At 38.5% G+C, this 25,218-nt stretch overlaps 1 protein-coding gene and 1 long non-coding RNA gene across 24 annotated transcripts in view; one reads left to right on the top strand and one right to left on the bottom strand.

Annotated features, from left to right (window-relative positions):
• Window positions 1-15,300, bottom strand: part of LOC101712708 (uncharacterized) — a 159,325-nt gene extending 144,025 nt beyond the window's left edge. For all 4 annotated transcript variants that reach the window (XR_015443711.1, XR_015443712.1, XR_002395089.2 and 1 more), the window contains exon 1: window positions 15,143-15,300. This is a non-coding gene — a long non-coding RNA (uncharacterized LOC101712708). The remainder of the gene's footprint in view (window positions 1-15,142) is intronic.
• Window positions 15,301-15,360: 60 nt separating this feature from the next.
• The window catches only part of Mycbp2 (MYC binding protein 2), a 294,048-nt gene continuing 284,190 nt past the window's right edge, over window positions 15,361-25,218 (top strand). For 12 of the 20 annotated variants that reach the window (XM_004845227.4, XM_087192946.1, XM_087192939.1 and 9 more), the window contains exon 1: window positions 15,365-15,981. In XM_004845227.4, coding sequence (XP_004845284.2) covers window positions 15,671-15,981 — 311 coding nt within the window. In that variant the 5' untranslated portion in view covers window positions 15,365-15,670. Of the gene's footprint in view, window positions 15,982-25,218 lie in introns of all 20 variants that reach the window. The other 8 variants (XR_015443710.1, XM_087192937.1, XM_087192936.1 and 5 more) reach the window with 2 other exon arrangements.

The raw sequence follows: 25,218 nt of genomic DNA, 5'->3' as shown, positions 1-25,218 counted from the left end.
CCAACATAGGAAATAAATGGAATCCATAAAACAGATGCAAACAGATTTCCAGGAGATTAAAAACTCCACTGAAAGTCTACACAACAGAATGAGCCAAAGTGAGGACAGAATTTCAGATATAGAAGATAAGATTGCAATTAGTGAGCAAGAAAAGAAAAATTTCTTTAAAATAGTAAGGGACCATAAGAAATCAGTCCAGCAGCTACTAGATGATGCAAAGATGAATAACATAAGACTGATCAGAGTCAAAGAAGAAATAGGAGAGAGTGCAGATGACATAAAAAACTGTTCACAGGAGTAATGGTAGAAAAGTTCCCAAGCAGGGGAAAAGAAATTGACATACAGATAAGTGAGGCATATAGGACTCCAACCAGACTTGATAAAAAAAAATCTACACATAGGCATATAATAGTTAAGATTCCAGAAAGCCAACAGAAGAACAAAGTTCTACAAGCAGTTAGAGAAAAGAAACAAATCACCTACAAAGGAAAGCCCATCAGAATCACAGCAGACTTCTCAACACAAACCCTCAAGGCAAGAAGAACTTGGAATGACATATTACAAGCCCTAAAGGAAAACAGCCTCCAACCCAGATTGATGTACCTGCAAAACTATCTTTCAAAATTGATGGAGAAATAAGATACTTTCATAAGTATCTTATGCTTATCTTGTGCTCTGACAAAGAGCACCTGAGGAACTTCATGAATATCAAATCAGCACTCCAAAGAATTTTAGACAACATCCTAGGAAAAGACAATGAGGATCACAATGCCAGGAAGTCCAGCAGAATGAATCCATTAGGCGTGACAAGAAATTAAATGTAAAGGGGGAGAATTCAACAAAAATAAAAAGTCATGACAAGGATAAGTCAATATGTATCAGTTATAACCGTTAATGGTCTCAATTCACCAGTCAAAAGAAATAGACTTGCAGAATGGGTCAAGAAGCAAGATCCAACAATAGGCTGCATACAAGAAACACACCTAATTCAAAATGAAACTCATAGACTGAAAGTTAAAGGTGGAAAACAATACTCCATGCAACAGGAACCCCCCCAAAAAGCAGGAGTAGCTATCCTCTTTGCAGATCAAGTGGATTTCAATCCAACACTGATTGAGATGAAGAAGGATACTATATCCTTGTAAAGGGAATAATCCAAGAGGAAGAGATTACAATCATAAATATCTATGCACCAAACACCAGTGCACCCACCTATATAAAACAAATGCTATCGGACATGAAAAATCATATAAGCACTAATACTATAGCAGTGGAGGCCCTCAATACCCCACTGTCACAAATAGATAGATCAAATAGACAAAAAAATAAGCAATTAAATACTAGAACACAATCAAACTCTGGAACAAATGAATTGAACAGATGTTTACAGAGTGTTCTACCCCACAAAATAAGAATACACATTCTTTTCAGCTGCACATGGATTGTTCTCCAAAATAGACCACATACTCCCTTATAAAACATGTTCATGTAAGTGCAAAAGAATTGAATTTATCCCCTGTATATTATCAGACCATAGTGCAAGGAAATTGGAGATGCACAGCAAAAGAAGCTGCAAAAATTTCATAAATACATGGAAAGTGAACATCACACTTCTGAATAACCAATGGGTAACAGAGGAAATTAAAGAAGAAATCAGACAGTAGCTTCAATTAAATGACAATGACAATACAACATATCGGAATCTATGGGACACCATGAAAGCAGTCTTACAAGGGGAATTCATAGCAGTGAATACTCATATTAGGAAAACAGACCAAGCCCAATTAAACAACTTGATGCTTAAACTCAAGCTTCTAGAAAGAGAAGAGCAGGCCAAAATCCAAAGATCATACAAGGGAGGAAATTATAAAGATCAGAGCAGAAATCAATGGAATGGAGGCTAAGAGAACAATACAAAAAAAAAGTCAATGAAGTCAAGAGTTGGTTCTTCGAAAAAATCAATAAAATTGACAAACCTTTAACCAACCCTTACCAGACAAAGGAAAGAAAAGGTCCAAATCCATGGAATTAGGATTGAAAAGGGTGAAATTACAACAGATCCAGCAGAAATCCAGAGGATCATCAATACCTACTTTGAGAACCTCTACTCCAGTAAGATGGAAAACAGAAGAAATGCACAGATTCCTAGATATGTATGAATTTGGAACAAGAAGAGACCCAGATTAGCAAAAGCAATTCTAGGCAACAGAGACATGGCGGGGGTATCACAACACCCAACTTGAAACTACACTACAAAGCTACTATGATAAAAACAGCATGGTACTGGCAAAGAAACAGAACTGAGGACCAGTGGAACAGATTAGAAAATGCATCTTTCACAAAGGGCCAAACATCCTGACTGGAGAAAAGAGAACCTCTTTAATAAATGGTGCTGGAAAAATTGGGTTTCCACTTGACAAAGATTAAAACTAGACCTGTATCTCTCACCATGCACTACACTAAAATCTAAATGGATTAAAGATCTAAATATTAAATCAGAAATGCTCAACCAGCTGGAACAGAGGTTAGGTAGAACTCTTGAAGACATTGGTGTAGGAAAAGATTTTATGAACAAAATCTCAGTTGCCTGTAAACTAGCATAAACAATCAACAAGTGGGATCTCTTTGTACTAAAACAGTTCTGCACAGCAAGAGAAACCACCAAAAGTGTGAAGAGACAACCCATGATGTGGGAAAAAATTTTCACCAGCTGTTCTTCAGAGAAAGGTCTACTATCTAGAATCTATAAAGAACTTAAAAAAATCAGACTTCCCAAATTTAAAGCCCCAATCCGATAATGTGCACCTGAAATGAACAGACATTTCTCAGACAAAGAAGTAGAAAGAGCAAATAAATACATGAAAAAATGTTCAACATCACTGGTAATTCGAGAGATGCAAATGAAAACAACACTGAGATTCCACCTCACCCCAGAAAGAATGGCTGCTATCATGAAATCAACCAATAGCAATTGCTGGCAGTGCTGTGGGGAAAGAGGAACACTGCTCCATTGCTGGTGGGAATGTAGACTGGTGCAACCACTGTGGAAATCAGTATGGAGATACCTCAAAGAACTAGGACTGGAAGTCCCATTTGACCCAGCTAGTCCCCTGCTGGGTATCTTCCCAAAAGAATTAAAAGAATCATACCACAGTGATATATGTGTACCCATGTTCATAGCAGCACAGTTTGTAATGGCTAAAACTTGGAAACAGCCCAAATGCCCATTAACTGGAGACTGGATAAAGAAAATGTGTTTTTTAAATAAAATGGAGTACTACTCAGCCATAAAAATTGAGAAATTAGACATTTATAACTAAATGGATGCACACTGAGGCCATACTCTTAAGTGAAAAAAATAGGACACACGTGTAAATATCGAATAGTCTCTCTAGAGTGAGAAACTGAAAGTGTAAATAAGGACTAAAAAGTATGATAGATATTGTGAAATAGGAAGAAAAGGGGCAAAGGGGAAGGGGAAGTGGGAGGGGTGGGGGAAAAGAAAGAAGGGAATGGAATTAATATGAGAAAATGAAAAAATGGAAACAAAGTCTTTGTAAATAGGGAAGGATGGAGGGCTTGACTGGAGAGCAGGAGACAGGGGGAAAAAATAAGAACCAAGAGAGATTATGTAAAAATGCAAATTTCCAATGATGAATATCATTATATTGTACACTTAAAATATACCAATAAAATATGAAAATGTTAAAAAAGAGGCACCAGCCAGATCTCCAGGGAGCCCTTGAATTGGATAGTCCTTATAGTTGTTTCAAAATTAATGCAATGGGACAAGATATTTGTACCATGGCAATGTTAAGTTACTTCCTTGAAGCAGACCATACCTCAGGGAAGTGACATCGCCATGGGCCAGGCAATAACCCTCAGCTGAGAACAGTTCTTAGAGAAAGGTTCATCTGTGAACTATCAGCATGTATCACAGCTGGGAGACAAGCAACAAAATCCTGAAAGGGCAGTGAGGCACCACACTATAGTATCTGTTGCAGTCTATCCTTAGCATTGTTCATATTTATTTTCTCCTCTAGAGACTTCACCCCTTATTCAGAATTCTGGATAGATTTTTTTTTTTTTTTTGCCTGTTGAAACCTGAAGGAGGAAGTGCGATGAACTACAGCCTTTGTTGTTATGGCTAGTTTTGATGCTACAGTGCAAACTCTCCTCCATATCTGTACTAGATTGCCTTCACTAAACCTGTGCTAGTCTGGATGACCAATCTAGCAGGATCACCTACACTCTCAGCCCTGAGAGATCTGGGTTCTTTGTCACTTTGCCCTCCTCGGACTGGGAGGACAATGTTTGTTCATACAGTATCACAACTGAGTGATAAGAAGTACCAAAAGACATAGCCATGGATCATGTGTTATGCATATTTTTCTCTGTTCTCATGTTGTAGCAGCAGCCCTGTTTACAATCCTAAAGATAGGTCAGTTACTTTTGCCAAGACAGGGACTCCTTTCTTTGTTGATCTGTCGAACTGAGGATCCTGAAGTGCTAGAAAGCAAAGAAAGTTTAAATTCCAGTGAGGTTCTTAAAAGTTTTCTTGTGGAAGTATTATGCCTTTGGGAGCCAGGTTCCCAAGTAGCAAACACAAATTTTCTATGGGGTGTTGGGAGTAGGACCACTAAAAATATTCTGGGTTCCTATTCTATTAGCAACACAGCATCAGATTATAGCTGCTAAAGTGCACTATGTGTAGCTGTGCCTCACCTTCCCTTTCAAAAGATCACTGCATCGTTGTACCAACAGTGGGTTGGGGTGGTGTTTTATGTAACAGAATAAGTAGACTCATAGGTCATTTTATTAGTTTCCTATTGCTCTTGTAACAAATTTGCTAGGTTAAAACAAAATATTTACTATCTTATATTTTTGGTGATCAGAAGTCCTAAAATCAAAGTGTTATAGGGAAATCACATTTCTTCTAGAGGATTTTGTTTGTTCATTTTATTTTCTCATTTCCAGCTTGTGATTGCTGGCTTTTGATCTTTTTCCATCTTTACAGCTAGCAGCATAGCATCTTTAAATCTTTTTTTCTCACTTGTGTCTGCTTCTGTCTTCATATATTCTTCTTTATCTCTGTTTCTGTAGCCGGGTAGCCTTTTCTTCTTCTCGCGCTCCTGCCTCACTGTTTTTTAAAAATTAGTATGTTTGCTATATATAATAATTACATTCATCTTGCTGAAATGTTACATATGTAAACCACATGTTAATCATTTAACTTCCCCTTTCCTCCTCCTGTCTTCCCCATTCCCATATCCACTTCCCATCTCCACAAAGTCTACCTCCCTGTTTTCTATCATCTATCTTTTATTTTTCTCTTTAAATTATTTGCATTTTGGGTTTTTTATATAAGAGAACCCATGTGGTATTTAACCTTCTAGGGCTGGTTTTATTTAGGCTTAAGGTCTAAAGTACATTCTTTTGTCAAATGTATCCTTCTTTATGACTTAGTAGTAGCCTGTTGTGTATATATACCACATTTTCTTTATCCTTTCATCTGTTGATGGACCTATAGGCTACTTCCAAGATTTCGATATTATGATTTGTGCTACTATAAACATGAGTGTATATGTATCACTGTATATATGATGTCTTTAACTCTTTCAGGAAGACACCCGAGGAAGTTTAGCTGAGGCTACCTTCCTGTTTTAAAAATGTTTGTCATCATGTTGAGTCCCCTGGGTAATACAGGTTATTTTCTGCATTTGAAGCCTCTTAACTTCACCACATCTGCAAAGCTCCTTTTTTCCAAGTAAGGTAACATATTCACCAGTTCAGAGAATAACAACATGGACATCTTTGGGCAAGGCCATGATTCAGCTTACCGCAAACATGTGTTCACTGTCACACACCATTTACTATAAAGTGGTCTTCTTGTGGTCTGAGAAAATGCTTTTCACAATCTTGTATCTGTGTGAGTCTTCGGATAGTGGTGCTAACCAATGAATTCTCTGTGGGCAGGGAGGGCAAGCCCATACCAGAATGTGTCTATCTTGGCCAAGTTGAATCACTGACCCTTCCAGGGTGCAATGTAATGTATATCCAGCAAGCGGCCTGTTGGTCTTCTTCAGAAATCACGCTATCTTTTTTTTATGCTTGCAAGGCAGGCGGTGGCACCACTGAGCTAAATCTCCGGTCCTAGAAATCATGCTATCTTAAGGACTTAGTGTTGTTATCCATTGCTGGCAAGTTGTACATTTTGCAGTTGCAGTAACTATACCAGTGATAGCCCTTGCTGTAAGCTCTATGTATAACCTCTGTCTGCTCCCAAGTGTAGCCTTCACCTCTACACCATGTCTCCTCCATCCATATTCCTGTTGTGCCACTACTGAGTGGACAAAAACAGAGACCAGCTGATATCAAATGGTGGAATGATCCTATGTGGTTGTTTATGGTCTCTTCTCTGATGGGCATCAGTGTGTGATTTAAAGATATTTATACTTCATGCCTGCCCATCCACATTTCTTTCACAGACATCTTCACCAATCTTTCTATAATTATACTTTTAGGCCCCTGACCAAACAGCCAACTCATGTGCTATTACCCACAAATCAAATGTACTCTTCCTTCAGGCCACATCTCTTTATCTAGAAAATGGATGACCCTATGTACTTCATGATTTGAATCACTGGGAGGATTTGGCTCATCACTACCTACTAGGATCATAGAGCAGTCACTGTTCAGTTTCAGCTTGTATCCACTTTGCAAATCAACTTATCCATGAACCAAGCACAGCATTTTCCCTCCTTTGCCAGTCAATAATAAGGGCTCACCCTGAGCAGATATATGTTTGATCTTCACTGATAAGCACCAGTGCAATAGTGGTGGATGACATGAGAATGTCACAAACTCACAATATTTATGTTTGCTCTGGCTCCACTCATGCCCAATTCTAGGTATATCACCTCTACCTTACCATAGGCTAATACTGGGACTACTAGACCTTATGAGTTTGTGGTAAAATCCAGCTCCTGATGGTCACTTCTAGCCACTTTATATCTCATTGTGAGGTGTTCCATCTCTATCAAGATACAAATGCTGTGCCATTTGCTGAGTCATTTTCTCAAATAGCATATGATTTTATTTCATTTTGCTAAAGATCACTTGGGATCTTTGTGATTTTCCCCATTGAAACTTCCCATTCATTGCATAATATCTTTTCCTTGCCACTACTGATATATTTAATTTCCTAGGCTCTGACATGTTGTATGGTCCAAGAAACAGAACTGCCTGCCCCATATCCTGGAGAAGCCCTTCTCTGTTCTGGGTACCACTTAAAGATGATGGCCATCTCTGCCATTTGGGAAATATGTCACAGTACCATTTGCAACTAATATGCCTTCAGAACCCAAAGAAGTTCAGCAAGTGTTGCGCATACTTCTTTTTTTGTAGGAAATGTGAGATGTGATAATTTACGCTTAACTTTGTAGAAGATATCTGACAGGGCTTGAACCACTGGAACCCTAACTTTCAACACTTCATTTTCACCAGCAAGAGTGATACAGTTTCGCTGTCTTTATAATGAATGCTTTCTTTGAATTGCTCAAAAGCTTGAGCTATGCTGCTCCTGCAAGTGCATTTTCATCTGTAGGAAACACATCCTCATTCACCTCCAGGTGAAAGTTTAAGCTATTGCACAGCTACATCTACTACATGGCAGGGATATCAAAGCTCTGCCTATTATCACCGATAGTCTACTAGTTTAATATTGTTACACTAAATAGTATCCCAATCTGAGAGGCTAAAAGGGATACACATTTATTATCTCACAGGTTCTGCACATCAGAAGTCTGGGTATAGTTTAGCTGTGTCCTTTCTGCAAGGCTGTAATCAAGATGCCAGCTGGTGCTGCAGTCTCATCAGAGACTCAACTCATATACTTTTTGGATTCAGTTCCTTGGAGGCTGCTAGACAGAGGAACTTGGTTCCTTGTTGCTGTTAGCCAGAGGCCACCATTAGTTCTTTGTCACTTGGACCTTTCATAGGGTGATAAACAACATGGCAGCTTACTTCCTCAAATCCACCAAGGGAGAGAGGGTCCCAGCATGATAAGATTTATAATAGCATGTAAATTAATCATGTAAGTGGAATCATGTGCATCCTGACACTTTTGCCATATTCTGTTGTTGAGAGGGATTTGCAGGGCAAACCCATATACAAGGGGGAGCTTATACAGGTCATGGCCATTTGCAAATGAAAATGATAGGGATTGCCTTAGAAACTGGTCATTACAGATGAGGTTCTCATTACCAGAATGATAATGAGTGGATAATTAAGCTCTAAAAAAAAAAAATCACATTTTAGAATCTGTTTCTTCAGAGTATTCTCCAAATCAACTGACCTAATTTGAGTTCCCCAGGAAACAGACCCAGAGATGGAAATGTGCATGCAGAAAATTTATTGTGGAATGCTTTCAACAATACTACCCACAACCCAGGAATGATTGAGTAAAATAGCGTGGGGGGGGTGTGAAATTGATAGAAAAGTACTACAGATTGCAACAAAGGCCTCAGCCTTAGCTACACCCAGTACTAGAAGCAGAATGGTTCTTTAGAATCATTCTGAATCAAAGTCAGAATGCCAGGTCTTTGTTTATCACATTGATGAGTTATTTGATTCAGGTTCTCCTAGAAAGGGTTGTACCCTTGAGTGAGACAGCTCCCTAAAGCCCAAGAGCCAGCTATGAAAGGGGCTTATCCTTGAGCAGACAGCAGTTAACATTTCCAGCAGATGGGGGACCAAGTACCTCAGACCTGGAAGGAATAGCTGGGAGGTACACCACTGTATTTATAATCCTTAATAAAATCCAAAAGCATAATATTAAACACAATTTAGTGAACTTCCTGCTTTTTTAACTTGATTAAAGGAAGAAAATTTAGGACCCAGGGAAATAAATGGATGTTTATTCTTTTACTTACTTTCCATAAATTTTTTTTTCCAGATTACTGATACATGGTAGATGGGGCATGCACTCTGACAAGATGCTAGAGTTGGTGTATTTGGTAAGAACATTTTAGCTACAAGTAACAGGATACTTCATTTACAGAGCTAAGACAATCGGGTGTTTGTTTTGTTCTTCATAAAAATAAGTTTGAAATATTGTTCAATGGCTGTATGAATGTAAGAGTCAATATCAGTAATGCTCTTGGCCCTTGACTCATGGTTTCAAACAGCAGCTGTCCTGTCCATCTTTGAGATGGAAAGGAAGTGAGAAAGAGAAAATTAGTAGAAACAGGTTTTCTCTCTTCTTCCTGGCCTAAATTATATCATAAAGCCAATCCTAGATGCAAGGGAGGCTCATAGAGAGACTATTTTACTTTTCCAGTTTCTAGAATGGAAGTAGGCAAGGAAAAGGGAGATTTAAAATAGAATGGGTGTGGACAAGTCAACTAATACTATTTTCAAGGTAGGTTCCTGTTTGGCTGGTCCCTAAGACCAGATGAAAGATGCAAAATGCCATCATTTGGCCAAGAAGCCGAATCTGGTTTATTATTTCAAGGAAGGACCATCCGTATCATTTAAGGTCCACTCAGAAAATCTGGTCCACGTGAAGGCCAGATAATTAAGACAGAGAACTGAATATGGGAACTAAGTGCAAAGGTGTTGAAGAAATTGACAAGCTATACAAGGGGCAGACATAGCTCATGGATTAATGTCAGGATGAAGCCCTTACATGTCTAGGGATGGAAAGACCAAGAAAGAAATGCTGGTTCCACAGCTGTCAAAGCAAAGGGAGGGGAGAGAAGAGAAAGGTTAATTCTTTTCCTTACCTACTTTCCCATCACTTATTTCACTCACAAGCTTATCTAACTTGAACCTAGCTGGCAAAGGAGGCCTGGAAAATAGATTTGCAGAGGTCATTTTCTTCTGTACAGAGCAGAGCAGGGGAATGGACCCAGGGCAAACAAGAAGTTATTGTCACACCATCTCACCAGCACACAAGGGCAGACTTCAGGAAATCTGTAGGAAAAGCAGGCAGTAAATTTTCTTTGCAAGCAGTAAATTAATTACTAATTTCGGAATTAATTTCTAATTAATTCAACATTTTATATCACATAAACAAGATTATTTAGTCTAAACTAAGAAAATACTGTCACCACAAATTAATTTAGGTAGAATATTAACTACTTTCCATAAAATATCTTCTAAAAATCTTTCAGTAGCTCTGGCCTAGTATGAAGGCAAACCTAACATGGTGTCAAAAAAGAGGCAAAATATTTTTTAAGACAAGTATATATGAAGAATTAGGAAGTTGATTTCTTCTAACTTTCAAAATACAACAGTAAAAATATTTATCAAAATAGAAAGTCAAACTGAACAGGGCTAAGATTTTGATGTTAATTACAGACCAATTAATGGAGAATGTGAGCTATGAATGATTTATAAGTTCTGAACCTACACATACAGCATAGCCACCAGTAGTGTGAAAAGAAGCTATAGTTTGTTTTGACTAGTATTACAAAACATAATCATCAGTTAAAATTCCAAAAAGTCACTGAATTTATAAAAGGAAGCAATATGTTTTGTGAATTATCATTATTCAAGAGCAGGTACTTTAGGGAAATAAGTATTGTCTTCAGAATTTGTTTTTGTCAAGATATTGCAAATCTGTATTTGTGGATAAGACTCTGTCAAAAAACAAAATACACACACACACACACACACAAACACACACACACACGAACAACAATAAACTTTCCAAACCCAAGTCTATGCAACTCAAACTGTATACATGTTTTGTTACTTCCTCTAGCACAGGATTGAGACACATCGCAATTAAGGGACCATTAATATATTCACGTAAAATTAATAATAATGTTTACTGTATTGCCTTCCAGGGAGTGTGCCAAGCAAGTATTTCATACATATTACTTAACGTAATCCTCAAAGAATTTTCTGAAGTACTGCTATTATCCTTTTTCCTGATGAGAAGACAAGTCTAAGAAAGGCTGAAGTCTTATAAAAACCCAAACAAACAAAACAGTATGCCTACTATAATCAGTTTAGTCATTTAAATGTAAGTATACTTATATATAAGTATATATCTAAATGAAGATTTGCCAACAACCTCATTAATTATATTTTAAGGAAATTTAATATGACAAAGCAGTTGTTCTGTGTAAGAATTCCAGTGGCCTTTTAGTGTATGAAGATATATAATTTAAAGTATCCTTAGTAATAAACACCAGCCTAATAATCATTTGTAAACTATAAAGTTTTCAAAGATAAAATTCTGTTGTTCTTTGACTTCCCTCATTAGAAGAGTGATACTTTACATGACTTTCTCAGTTGTGAAAGCATGGTGTGGTCTAAATGCATCATAAATGAGATTTTCAAATTATGTTATGATTTGCATTTATATAGATCATGAGATTCACATACTTTAAGGCATACACTCACAAATAATATTTCAAAATAACTTTTTGGGGGTTAACCTAAAAATTTTTATTTGTAGGAAATTTTTGACATATAATTTACATCTTTCAAAACTAGTAAAAATGAAATGAAAAAAGCGTTAACTCTTCCTACCTATGGATCAAGATAGGTGAGGGATGACATGTATAATTTATACTCAAAAGAATTTCAAGCTGAGCCTGGTGGAGGCTGAAGTAGGATGATCACTTCAGCCCGGGAGTTTGGAGCCAACCTGGGCAACACAGTAAGACCCTTTCTCTTAATTAAAAAAAAAAAAAAAAGATTAAATAAATAAATTTTCAATTGCCATGGTGAATTTTTATCTTACATTTGGAGTATACATGAAATATATTTTATTTTAAATTGCAATATCATACTGGTTAAGAATGCAGACTCCCGTGACCCTTAAAAAGCCAAGGTCACTGTGGAGTGAAGCATTTTTTCACTCTTCAAGCCTGAGAACATTTTCCTCCAAATTATTCTCAGCTACCAGCCTTGTTTCAAAATGCTCTCAGTTCCCAATTATGTTTTTAAATGCTCCAGTAGATTATTGTATAAATCCAGGAAACAAACTGAGACTTTAAACCAGATCATTTTCAGCAGTCTTGGTGTGCCTGATAATATACATATTTCTTGTGTTTGTATGCTTGTATTAGTGTGTTACCCTTTTAAATGAACTATTAACAACATCAGTATGTTCTCTTATATACACATTATGGCTCCTGCCCTGTTATTTACTATACCAGGGCTGGTGCCTTCCTAAAAAAAAAAAAAAAAAAAAAAAAAAAAAAAACCTTTAAAGATATACAGTAGAAAAAATGCAAACATGGTAAAAGTTCTATTGTGGTCCAGATTTGTAAGGTCAAGTGGAAAAGAACGATAAAAACCTGGGATCCTGAATGAAAGATGAAGCCATGGTTTTTTTTACACAATCATAGGCAAGTCTTTTGAGAAATGAGCCTATCAACAAAAAGACTGAAAAGTAAGTATTCCCGTAATAAAATGGGCAGAGGCAGGGTTTGCCTTTCTTCCATGCAGGCTATTCTTTGAGGGCGAATGCGTCATGTACTCCTATCTAGCCCACTGACACCCAACTCGCCCAGGGCGGCCCCCCATGTCCCCACCCCTCCAGCCTTCACACTACAGCACACACGCTTAGCCAGGCCAGAGATAAAGCTAAGATGGCAGTGTGCAAAGTACGAAAGCCACGCTCAAGGGACTGGCAAAATACACGCAAAGCCCTCCGTATTTTTTCATTCTGCATAGCTCCTTAGAAACACCCCACCCCCCACCCCACCCCCGCCGCGCCCCATCACTCCCTACCCTTAGGCTGCATAAGGCACTTGGTAGTAGTGCTCCAGAGAGTAGCAGGAGGGGACGCTAGCACTGCATATTACAAGGAACCTACAACTGTGCTCTGCAGAAACTGTTCAGATGACCCTTGCCTTGGGGACCACCTTCCCCTTCACGTCCCCTTGACAGTGGAATTAAGGGTCGCTCCAAATGCCCTTTGCTTCCTGGCATTCGCCCCACTCCCCGCCATCACAGAGGAGCCTTCCAAGGTACCCAGCTGCCAAGGCGGTAGCTGTAGTAGTTGCACACACACAGGAGCACACAGTGCAGAGGCAGGAAGAGGAGGAGGGGAAAGAGGAGAAAAAGACCGCTGCATTGGCTATCAATTTAGAGTAAAGCGACCGCTGCCACTGCCGTGGAAGGAAACGCTGCCAACCGCACAAGAGACGCCACCCTCTGATACCTAAATGAGTATGTGTGACACTCTGCGCATGCCTAGTGGTGCTGCACAGTGACATCAGGTTTCTTAGGAAATCATCCAGTTACCGGGTTTTGCCTGTATCCAGGAGGCTCATGAAAGGCTTGTCTGGGAGTGACTGTTAGGACTGAAGGGAAATTAAGAGGTTGCTGACACTGGTACAGCCACACGGGTCAGTGTCCACCAGAAATTCTAAATGGTCAATGACTGCACAAGACAGCACCTAAGGCTGCGTTGGAAATGCTTCTCTGTGTTCAAGCATCCGGAATCTATTTTCCTCAGGCTTAGGGATAGTTCTGTGCAAGGAGCTGGGAGTGCAACAGGTAAATAGACTCAGACATCATTCCCACTCTTATAAAAAAAAGTCTAATGTTTTGTTTAATGTGTATTACCATTTATGAAAAGCCTCATGCCAAAGTGGACATCTAGAAGATTTAAGTCTTCTTGTCAATCTCATGTAGTAGGTATTATTTTGATCATTATTCAAAGAAGGAAACTTTCTCAAAGATATACAAGATTTAAGTAGCAGAGCCATGGCCCAAATCCAAGGTAGTTTCATTTCCGAACCTTTTAGTTACCCAGCTGCCTCTTTCAACGGGTAATGCACCCTCACAGTGACCTTTACTCTGATACTGAAGAGTTGAGCTGCCTCATTGTGCCAGTATGTTGGCTCCCTCTCACTTCAGAGTGGTAGTGGGGTTGGGGGTTTCCCGTTCAACTTTAAGGTTTATATTAGGGTAGAAATATAGCCTAATAAATACATATTTACACATAGCATATCTACCATGTGTCAAGTTCCAGGCTAGGAACTAATAAAACAAACAAACAGACAAAAATAAACGGAGAAGTTTGGAGAGAATTTAGAAAATGATTGAGGCAACAAGATAATCGCAAAACTTATTTAACAGGTACTAAAACATTGAATTTCTCATGGCTATCCTTTGTTCTTCTGTTTTCATTATCCTATTTCTAGCTATCTTTTTTAAAAATCAAAACGATATGCACCTATCAGTTAAAGTTCCAGATAAAATTCATTCTTTTCAGCACCCTTTCTCCTCCGAAATTAGAATCACTTTTCTCCCCCAATGTTTGTTTGTACTCTCAAGCAAGACTTTTTCATTTTTTAAGAGCCACTGAAACACACAGATAAAAGAACTAATAAGTAGAAGAAACAGTACTGGGATGCCAGGACTTAAAATAATTTTGTCAGCACTGTAAATTAAGCAAATTCTTCAAATTGAGAGTCAGTAAGGAAAAAAAACTTTAGGAAACAGGGAAATTGGCATTTGTTTTCAGAGAACTTACTTAGAGTTGGTAGAATATCTTGGAAAAGAGAACTCAGTCACTGTTGAATTTTATAGATAATAATGATAATACCTGTAGGTCTGATATTTGCATGTTATACAATCTTAGCCATGATTATAGTTTCCAGTCATATTCAAGAATCATTTTGAAGAATGTAAATCTGGGCAAAAAAAAGATAAACCATTGTGACTACTGTCAAGAGATAAAAGTGCACCCTTAGGGTGAATGAGAAGCCCACGAAAAGATAGTGGCAGTTTATTTGTTTTAAAAAATTACTATACTAAGATTTAGCTTTGATATAAATGTTGAGAACAAGAATTTTGGAATGACTTGGGCTTGGGAGTAGTCTCCACTGTGTTTTTTAAATTAAAAGCTATTTTTAAAGAGACTTAAATCCCAATGACAAAAACTCCAAAACAATTAAAAATTGCCAAAGGGGCTTCTAATTCGGATGAACTGTGTCAGGTAAAAGGACCCGTGAATTCTGAACTAATCATTCCTATTCACAGTAAACCTTGTTGTCAGCACGCACATGTGGAAAGGTAGCAAGAGGGCTTGGCACTTGTCCCCTGGCCAAGGGTACATTCTCTCTTTCCTTCAGGTTTTCCATCTCCCATCTGGAGGGAACCCCATTACCTGAAGACAAATGCTTGTAGGTGACAGCCACCCAGCACACCCTCCTTATTCTTCCTCATGCCGCTAGTAAAACCCGGAGAGGTGGATTTTCTGTAGATTCCGCACCAACTATCCACCCCACACCCAAAGCCCGGAGGCTGAGGGAGTGGTGGCAGACGGGGGTTGGGGGGGGGGTAGGGAGCGAGCTCAGGTTACTGAGCATGCGCGAGGCGTGGCGCATGCTCCTTCCTGTCGGTAGCTTCCCATTGCGGGCAGCCCCGGCTGAGGCAGTGGTGGTGGCGCCGTTGGTGGCGGCACCGCCTCCTCCTCACACTCCCCGGGTGGCGGGGTTAGATGAGCGGCCCCAGTAGCGGCGAGGGCGGCGCGCGGGGGAGGAGGAGGAGAAGGAGGAGAAGGAGGAGGTCGCTGTCTTTGTAGTGTCCCTGAGGCCGCTGCGGAGCCTTCGTCGTAGGAAAGGGCTGTGAGCGCGCGCGCGTGTCTGCCCGCCCGGCCCGCGGGGACGAGGCGGCGGCGGTGGCGAGGAGGAGGATGATGTGCGCAGCGACTGCCTCCACCGCCGCGGTCTCCGCGGGGCCCGGCGGGGACGCCTTCTTCCCCGCCACCACTGTGTCTTCCTCCCCAGCGCAGGGGGCACTGTACATGCCGGCTCCCGAGGGCTCCGTGGCCGCCGTGGGGCTGGGACTGGGGCTGGGGCTGGGGCTGCCCGCCGCGGACTCGCGGGGTCACTACCAGCTGCTGCTGTCTGGCCGGGCCCTGGCCGACCGCTATCGGAGGATCTACACCTCGGCGCTCAGCGACAGGGACCAGGGGGGCGGCAGCGCTGGACACCCGGCCTCCAGGTGCGTCTCTTGGGTGCCCTTCCCTGCCCCACATGCCGGGTGTGCACCCGTGTGTGTGCATCCTTGTGTCAAGAGCGCGCGTGTGTCTACGTAAGTGTGTTCCCAGCTGTCTTCCAGTCAGCTCTTTTGATGCTGGTGGTAGAAGCACTTAGGCGAGATACGAGGAAGATGCCGTGGCTGCAATTTCTGCACCGTGGTGTGTGTGTGTGGGGGGGGTGGTTAGGAGGGATGAGAACATAGCGTGTGATGCTAGAAAAGGTGATGGTGCTCCTCAGTTATGACACGTGTGTGTGTGTGTGTGTGTGTATGTGTATTGTTGAGAAAGAGGCATGGATAGAGAAGCTAACAGTGTGTTACGCGAAGAGAATTTGCAAAAGTGGTGAAGGAAGTGGCATTTCCAGTGTATCTGCTGCAGTTATTTGCACACCCCCCCTTCCCCCGGCCATGACATTCCTTCCTCTCCTTGCCTCCCTCCATAAAGAAATCTGCCCTTCACTAAGAGGAGCAATGGTATAAGGTTAAGGATAAAGTCATATTTTAAGACGAGTTTTTGATTATCTGGCTGGAGGTTGCATTTTAAGAGGTTTATGAATAAGTGATACAGATGGAAATTTCTGTAGCTATGAAAAGTGTCTCAGAGATTTTTCTTTCAGGGCTGTACTTTCAAACTGGGCCTTTTGGCCTCCTAGAAATGTGCTTCCAGCTGTTCTTGTGTTCTGATGTCCCATCAGCCATTTCCCATCATCTGTTCTATTTTCCCTGTTACTTACAGGATTTAGAACCAGAGGGAATTTTGCAGGGAAAAAAGAAAGGCCAAAGAACTTCAGAGTATGACAGCTGGTACAGTGTTCAACTGCCACCAGCTAGAAATTTTGAGTAGCTCCAATATCCCTTTCATTTGTGCTGGGTGCACTTTAGTTTTCTTAATGTAGATGCTAAGTCACTTTCATTTTCTTTTGCTCAAAATGTGGGTGCCTTTTTTTTCTTTTTTTTCTGCTAAGGGCTTTCCTATTGTTTTCTTTTCCATGCCCTTACATGTCACATACCCTGAAGGATGGTGACTGACTTGTTTCACCAGCTTTGACAGTGGTGATTGGGAGTTGCCTTCATCTCTTCCCACAGTTTCTTGCAGTACACGAAGAAAACATAGATTTTTGTCAAATGAGTAAAATAGTTTATTGTATTTACTGAATGGGCAGTTTATTAGGCAATAACCAGATGTCTTTTTCTCTCATTGCAAAAGGAACTGGACTGTAAGCAGGTATTTGTAGCTTATCAGTGTGCATTGTGGTTTATCAGTTGGGAGAGTTATAAAGATGGAGCTTTGTTCACACTTTTTCTGGTTAAAGCAATCTTCTCATGTCTGTAATATTTTCAGGATTGGGAATATCAGTAGTTTATTATATTGATATAAATGTGTGCAACCGCTCTTTACTATATAAGCTGAAGGCCAGAGTAATGCAAGTCTGTTTCTTCGTAATGTTTTTGAAAATGGCACAAAGCAATAGAGAATTTGCTCTGATAATTAGGTACAATTTTGAACTGTGAGTCAGTAAGTTATTGCACTGTAAGTAAATCCATACAAACCTTTTTCAAGGATTTTATATTACTTTGTATGCTATCTGCAAGACTTATGGAATAATTAGTGACTGGCATATTCTTAGTTTACTTTTTACTACTTTATTATGCAATTATGTGTATCAAGAACAGATTAGTGGTATTAGACAAAATTAATATAGGTTAATCAGATACATAAAATGTGTGAGTTTTTTTTAGTCTTTGGTTCATTTTGTGAAAACTATCAATGAAAATTAATAAGGAATTCGTTCAAGTATTTCAGTAAGTATTCATTGAAACCAGTTGTTCACAACAGTATTATTTATTACAGTTAACATTTTTTCTAAGTTTTAAGGCCAACTACTCTTTGTTAAGGACCTGATTAAGATTTCAATTACTGGCTACATAGTGACTTCAAAGCCAGCATGGACTACATAGCGAGACCCTGTCTCAAAAAAATCTAATAAATAAATAAATAAAAGATTCTTATTAAAGATAATAGAGGAAGAAGCTGAAATTTAGGCTATAATTATTTGTGTAGGGCACTAGTTGAGATAGAGGAGAAGAGATAAATACAGAATGGAATAAGAATCAAGGATGAAGCTCTAATGAGCATCAAGTTTAAAGGTGTGAGAGAAAAGAAGACAATGAAGGAAACTGTAAAAATAAATCAGAAAATCAAGAGAACCATGAGATAGTAAGTAGTTCTTCTGGTCTCAGGAAAGTGGATTGAAAGTTCTTAGGAGTGTTAAGGGCTGAGCAAAATGAGAGCAGTTTCTAGGTCACTGATAACTTTTGAGGAAGTGGTCATAGTTGATGGATGGGGTAACCTAGGGGAAAATTGAGGGTTTCTAGAAGGATATTCAAGTATGGGAGGATAGGTAGGGTATTCAAATATTGGAACATTAAGTGGTGAGGGAGAGAGTAAAGAATTGAGAGGGGGATGATTGATAGAAAGAGGTCAACAGGCTATCTCAGGGACAGGTTTAAGATGACAGGTGAAAAGGTTAGTATTGGAAAAAGTTAGAGGCTTGTCTTCCTTTAATGTAGAAAGGGAGGAGGATGTCAGTATTTGTGAATATATGGACTGGGAATTTATTGAGAGTGGGAACCATATCCATTTTGATAATCTTAATTTCTAGCACACTGTTTTTGTTTTCATTCTGTAAATATCAAAGCGCCTATTGTTTGACTGGTACTGTTGTAGAAGCTGAAAAGGTAACAGTGAGTTCAGTAGACCAGGTCTCTATTGTCTTGGAACTTACACTTTTGTGGGAGAAAAAGACAATTGGTAATTTCTGTTAGTAATAAGTAGTAACTATAAAGGAAATACGACTGATTTCATGTGAAGAATATTTGTAGATATGATATAGTTGGTGACATGGCCAGCAAAGGTCTCTGTGGAAGTTAAGATATAATGATGAAGAGGCAGATCTAGAGGAAGAGTGTTTTAGGTAATTATAAAAGCCCTGAGGTGGGAACAAGCTCCTGTTCAAGGAACAAAAACATGGCAAATTGATTATCAACCAGTGCCTTGGTCAGCTTTTCATGGGGACCAAATACCTGATGTACACAGCATAAAGGACAAAGGGTTTCAGAGGATTCAGTTCTTGGTAAATTGGCTCCAAAGCACAAACATCATGGCAGAAGGGTGTGGCAGAGCAAAGCTGCTTAGTTCATGGCAGCCAGGAAGCAGAGCAGGGGAACAGCAACAGAAAGGAAGGAGTGACTGACTAAAGATGGACCCCAAGATCAGACTTCCATGACCCATCCAGACTGGTGGCTCTGAAGCCAATTGAGTTGACAGTACACTTTAACTGTCAAAGCCAGGGTTTTTGTTTTTGTTTTGAGACAGTGCCTGGCTATGTAGTTCAGGCTGGCTTTGAACTCACTGCCCAGCCTGGTCTCAGACTCTCAGCTCAGCCATTGAAATAGTGTGATTTTAGGCCTGCCCCCCGCCCCCGTTCCTGTTTAAAGCCAGTGCTGAATGAATTAATTACTATAGATTATGTTGTAGGTGCAGGGTTGAGAAGCTTAGGGAGTGTCTGACTTTGATGGCATTCTAACAAACTGGTTAAGGGCTTGTATTCTAATATAGTACTAGAGTGGTTTTAAATCCTGCCTCATTTGCTAGCCATGTAATCTTGAGTACATTACATAACTTCCATGCTTCTGTTTTCTTTAATGTAGAATCTGGATGATAATAATAATGATAGTAATAATGTGGGTTGTTTTGTAGATTGAATGAATCAATATATGTAAAAAGCTTATGTGTTACTAAAAGGTATGTGTTTTAGTTTTGTTTGTTGAGAATGAGTGGTTTGAGGACTTAAGGAGAAAGCAAGGATCTTGCCTTTTACTCTATATTTTGGTCTCTGACTAAGTTGATTATGCGAAGAATACATTTGTTAAATAACTGAATAAATATGTTTTTGAGTGAATGAGACTGATCAGAATTGGAGCATTCTCTTGAGGAAAGGGGTTGGATAGGAAAGGAATGTTTGATACGTCTTGAGTATGAATGATGGTATTGCTTTGTAGCTGGGAAGCACTGTAGCACAGTGGCTGAACATTAGAGCTCTTGAAGCAGATGGCCTTAGTTCAGATTGCAGTTTCAGCTCTTTATGTGTTGTTAATGTTGGGCAAGTTAATGAGATCTTCTTTGTTTCTTGTAACATTACAGAATTATACAGAGGACATTGTTCCTACATATTAAGTGTTCATTAAATGTTAGTTGTTGTTACTGTTAAATCATGTTTAAAATTCCAATCAGACTAGTATTATAAACATTTTAACTTGAAAGAGAAGTGGAAAAACTTTCCATTGACTGATTCAGAATCAAAGTGAGACTGGCGGAAAAAAAGAAATTGAAGGTTTTTGGTGACAGTGTTTGACTCTATAGTGAAAAGGGAAATGATGCCAGGAAAGAATTAATAGACTAGAAAAATAAAGACAAGTCAGGATATCTGGGTCTTGCAATGGTAGAAGAATAATGTAGTGGAATAGTAGAGGAGATTATGACCAAAATGGGGAATTACTTTTCTTCTCTAAGCTAAACCCACTTACTTCCTTTAGCTGCTTTCTTTCTTGGTAGAAATGGTATTTGAACCCATTTTATGGGTGTATGGAATTTCATTTGTAAGAGGTTAAGTAGTCATTTAACCCAGCAAATGTTCAGGGATTATTACTTAGCACCAACCATTAGTCTATAAAGATACATGAGTTGGAGTTCCCAGACTTGAGTGTGTTGTCTGTCTCAGGGTGAAAGATACAAAGGCAGGTACTTGGCACATTTTTTCAACCAAGTGACTAAGAAAGCATAATCTGTTATGACAAAGGGTTGGGGATCTGGGCCTGCTGAAATGCATGAACAGAGGTGAGAAAGTACAGTTTGTGTGTAGGTAATGGTGAGGTTTGAGGAATTCAGGTGTCTGAAGGAGAGGAATGGAAATTCATTTGGGAAATGGAGCCTTTGGCCAAGGGTAAGGCACTAGATTTTGCTCAGAACAAACTGATCAACCTTGATAGTTTTGAACTAAGAAGAGATATTATTGTAGTAACATGTTAGAAAATTATATAGGACTGAATTAGTATATGTGTATCTGTATTTGTGGATAGGTAGAATTTTCCCTGTATAGCTGTTAGATTTGCAGAATTTTGTATAGTGAATAAACACATATTAAGCCAAAGACTGCCTTGTTGGCATATTGATAGGTAGAATGTGAAATGAACTAGTTTCCCAGCTCAAGAGAAGAGAAACATCTTGGTTTGGGTTTTAAAAAGAAAATAAAAATATTAATTTGAAAATATTTGCTTTAAAGTCAGACTAATCTCATGTTTTCCTCAAAAACAGATTAAACATGCATGTTTTTTGCGGGGGAGGGATTAGGCTGAGATATTTCATGATTTTGACTAGATCATACTACATTCCTTTTGATGTTGTCATATTTTTTGCAAAGTTGGAATTTTGGTATGGTAGTTTCTATGATACAAATCAAGCACCAGCACAGAAATGTTCAACAGCAAAGGAGAGTGGCATGTTCAGTTTGATTCCAAGCTTGAGAAGTTTTATAGTGCTCAGCAGGTACACATGTCCTACTATTAAGTAATTGTTATTATTTAAAAATTAAGATACTTCCAATTTATGTGTATTCTTTTTCAAGTGGCTAAGTTAACACATACATTCTTATTAAATATTTGGCTCTAACTACTTAATAAATACTACTGTTAGTATTTATTACTGTTAGGTAATTCTTTTGCCTGTGCAGAAGTTCAATAGAGGGCTTCTATTTGTCAATGCTAACTTAGCAACCGCTGCTCCTACTGAAAGTTCAGCCTGACAACAGCAGCCGAGGACTTTTTATTTTTAGGCCTTTTTATTTTTTGATACAAGATCTCCCCGTGTTGTCCAGACTGGCTTCATGCTTGTTACTCTCCTGTCTCAGCTTCCCATGTAGCTGGGATTATAGGCATGTACTGCCATACCTGGCCATATTATATCCACTAATAAACCTATATAGACATATTGTAATCACTAAAGTTCACAGTTTAGGGTTTACTATAAGAATTGTACATTATGTGGGTTTGGACAAATGTATAATGACATGTATCCATTGTTGGTATCATAAAGAGTGTTTATACTGCCCTAAATTTGTCCACATCTCTCAACTCCTAAACCAAAGCAGTTGCTGATTCTTTTTTCATTACTGTCTCCATAATTTTGCCTTTTCCAGAATGTCATTTATTTGGAATCATCTAGTATGTAACCCTTTCAGATTAGCTTCTTTGACTTGTTAGTATGCTCTTAAAGCTCGTTATCTTTGTGTGGCTTGATGGCTTATTTCTTTTAATGCTGAATAATATTCTGTTGTCTGGATGTATAATAGTTTGTCTTACTGAAGGATATCTTGGTTGCTTCTAAGTTTTAACAGTTAAGAATAAAGTTGCTGTAGGGCCGGGGATTTAGCTCAGAGGTTTCGCCGCCTGCTACGCAAGCACAAGAACCCGAGTTCAATCCCTGGTACCAAAAAAAAAAAAAAAAGAATAAAGTTGTTATGAACATCCATTTGTAGATTTTGTGTGGACCAAAAAGTACAGTTGTTGGCTTGTATGTTGAGAGTATATTTAGTTTTTAGAAGACTGCCAGACTTGATTCAAAGTTGCTGTACCATTTTGCTTTTCTACTAGCAAGTATGAGAGTTCCTCTTATTCTACTTCCTTGGCAGTATTTGGTGACCTCAGTGTTCTGGATTTGGCCATCTTATGTGTGTATGTCATTGTTGTTTTAACTTGCATTTCCCTGATGACATATGTTGTGGAGCATTTTTTTTTATATGCTTATTTGCTATTTCTGTATCTTCTTTGATGAGGTGTCTGTTAAGTTCTTTGGCCTTTTTTTTTTTTCTTTTTTGGTACCAGGGATAGAACTTGGGACCTTGTGCCTTGAAGGCAGGCGCCTGAACCAGAGCTAAATCCCTGGTCCTTTTGGCCCATTTTTTTTTTTTTTTTTTTTTTGGTACCGGGGATCGAACTCAGGATCTTGCGCTTGCGAGGCAGGTGCCAGAACCACTGAGCTAAATCCCCAGCCCTGGCCCATTTTTTAATTGGATTTTTTGTTTTGTTATTGACCTTTGAGAGTTCCTAGTATAATTTGGATAACAGTACTTTATCAGCTGTGTCTTAGCAAGTATTTTATTCCAAACTGTGCCTTGTCTTCTCATTCTTTTGACACTGCCTTTCATGGAGTATCTGGTTTTTAATTTTTATTAAGTTGACTTATCGGTTATTACTTTCATGGATCATGCCTTTGTGCTGTGTCCAAAACCATTGCCATACCTATGATCATTTCAGTTTTCTCCCACATTAACCTCCTGTGAGTTTTATACTTTTGTGTTTTACATGTAAGAACTGTTTTTCATTTTGTGGTAATTTTTGTAAAGGATATAAGATCTGTATCTGGACTCATTTCTTTGCATTTGGATGTGCAGGTGTTCCAGCACCATTTGTCAAAAAGACTTAATTTACAACACCACATCATTGTATTGTCTTTGCTCCTTTGTCAGTTGACTATATTTGTGTGGGTGTATTTCTAGATTCTCTATTCCATTGATCTTTTTGTCTCGTTCTGTCAATGCCACACTGTCTTCATTACTGTAGCTTTTTAATGGTAAAGTTGGATAGTGTCAGTCCTTTAATTCTGTTCTTTTCCTTTAGTATTTTCTTGGCTGTTCTGGTGTTCTGCATCTCCATAAAAACTTTAGAATTAGTTTGTCAGAATTCATGAAATAAATTCTGGAATGTTTAGAGGGATTTCATTGGATTGGCAGATCAAGTTGGAAAGAACTAACATTTTGATAACATGCAGTCTTCCTGTGTATAAATATGGAATGTTTCTCCAGCTCTTTGATTTCTTTCATTAGAGTTTTAAAGGTTTCTTCATATAGATCTTGTATATATTTATACTTATATCTTTTTGGGGGTGGTGATATAAATGTAGATGGGGATGATTTTTAATTTCAAATTCTACTTCTTTATGGCTGATGTATGGGAAATAAACAATTTTTATATATTAGCTTTGTAACATGTAAACTTGCTACAATTATGCCATCTGTGAATGAAAAGTTTATTTCTTACTTCTTGATCTATATACCTTTTATTTCTTTTTCTTATTTTACTGTATTAGCTCAGGCTTTCGGTATGATGTTGATAAAGAAGGGTGACTGTATTCCTTGCATAGTTCTTGATATTAGTGAGAAAGCTCTCACCATTATTATGTTAGCAGTGAGGTTTTTGGGGGGGTAGGTATTTTTTACTAAGTTGAGGCAATGCTCCTTGATTTCTAATTTATTGACAATTTTTGAATAGTGGGTTGGGTTTTGTCACATGCTTTTTCTGCATCTATTAAGATGATCATGTGATTTAATTTTAGCCTGTTGACATGATAGATTTTATTAATTTATTCTCACTTGGTTGTGATACATAATTTTCTTAATATGTTGTATTTGCTAACATTTTGTTGAGCATTTTCTTTTTATGCATTTATATCACAGGAGATACATGGCATGGAGCTTTCTGATATGATAATATCTTTTGTCTGATTTTAGTATTAGGGCTTTGTTAGTCTCATAAAACAAATTAAAAAGAATTCATTCTGCTTCTGCCCTCTCTAAGAGATTATAGAGAACTGGTGTATTTTTGTGCAGTAGAGTTTGATAGAATTTACCAGTAAACTTTTTGGGTTATTTTGAAAAGTTATTGATTCAGTTTCTTGAAGTATTATCGATAATTTAGAAAGTGTATTTCTTATGAGTTTTGGCAGATTGTGACTTTTAAGGAATTGGCCCATTTCATCTAGATTATCAAATTTGTTGCCATAGAGTGAATACCTTTGTTTTCCTTTTAATGTTCATAGAATGTGTACCAATGTCTCTTCTTTGTTTTTTGATTGTTTCTGTTTTTATTCCTTACAGTGTTTTTTCTTTTCCTTTGGTCACTGTAGATAGCACTTGTCAGTTTTGTTTATAACTTGGAAGCGCCAACTTTTGGCTTTGTTATTTTTTCTATTATTGACCTATTTTCTTTTTTATTCACTTTTATCATTATAATTCACTTCTTTTCACTTTGAGCTTTCTTTGTTCTTTATTCTAATTTTCTAAAGTAGGATCCTAAGTCACTGATTTT

The sequence above is a fragment of the Heterocephalus glaber genome, unplaced genomic scaffold (genome assembly GCF_053883595.1).
Source record: "Heterocephalus glaber isolate CG9 unplaced genomic scaffold, H.glaber_assembly_v1.0 deba00001577, whole genome shotgun sequence".
NCBI classification, from domain to species: Eukaryota; Metazoa; Chordata; class Mammalia; order Rodentia; family Bathyergidae; genus Heterocephalus; species Heterocephalus glaber.
This window is presented reverse-complemented; position numbering and strand designations above follow the sequence as displayed.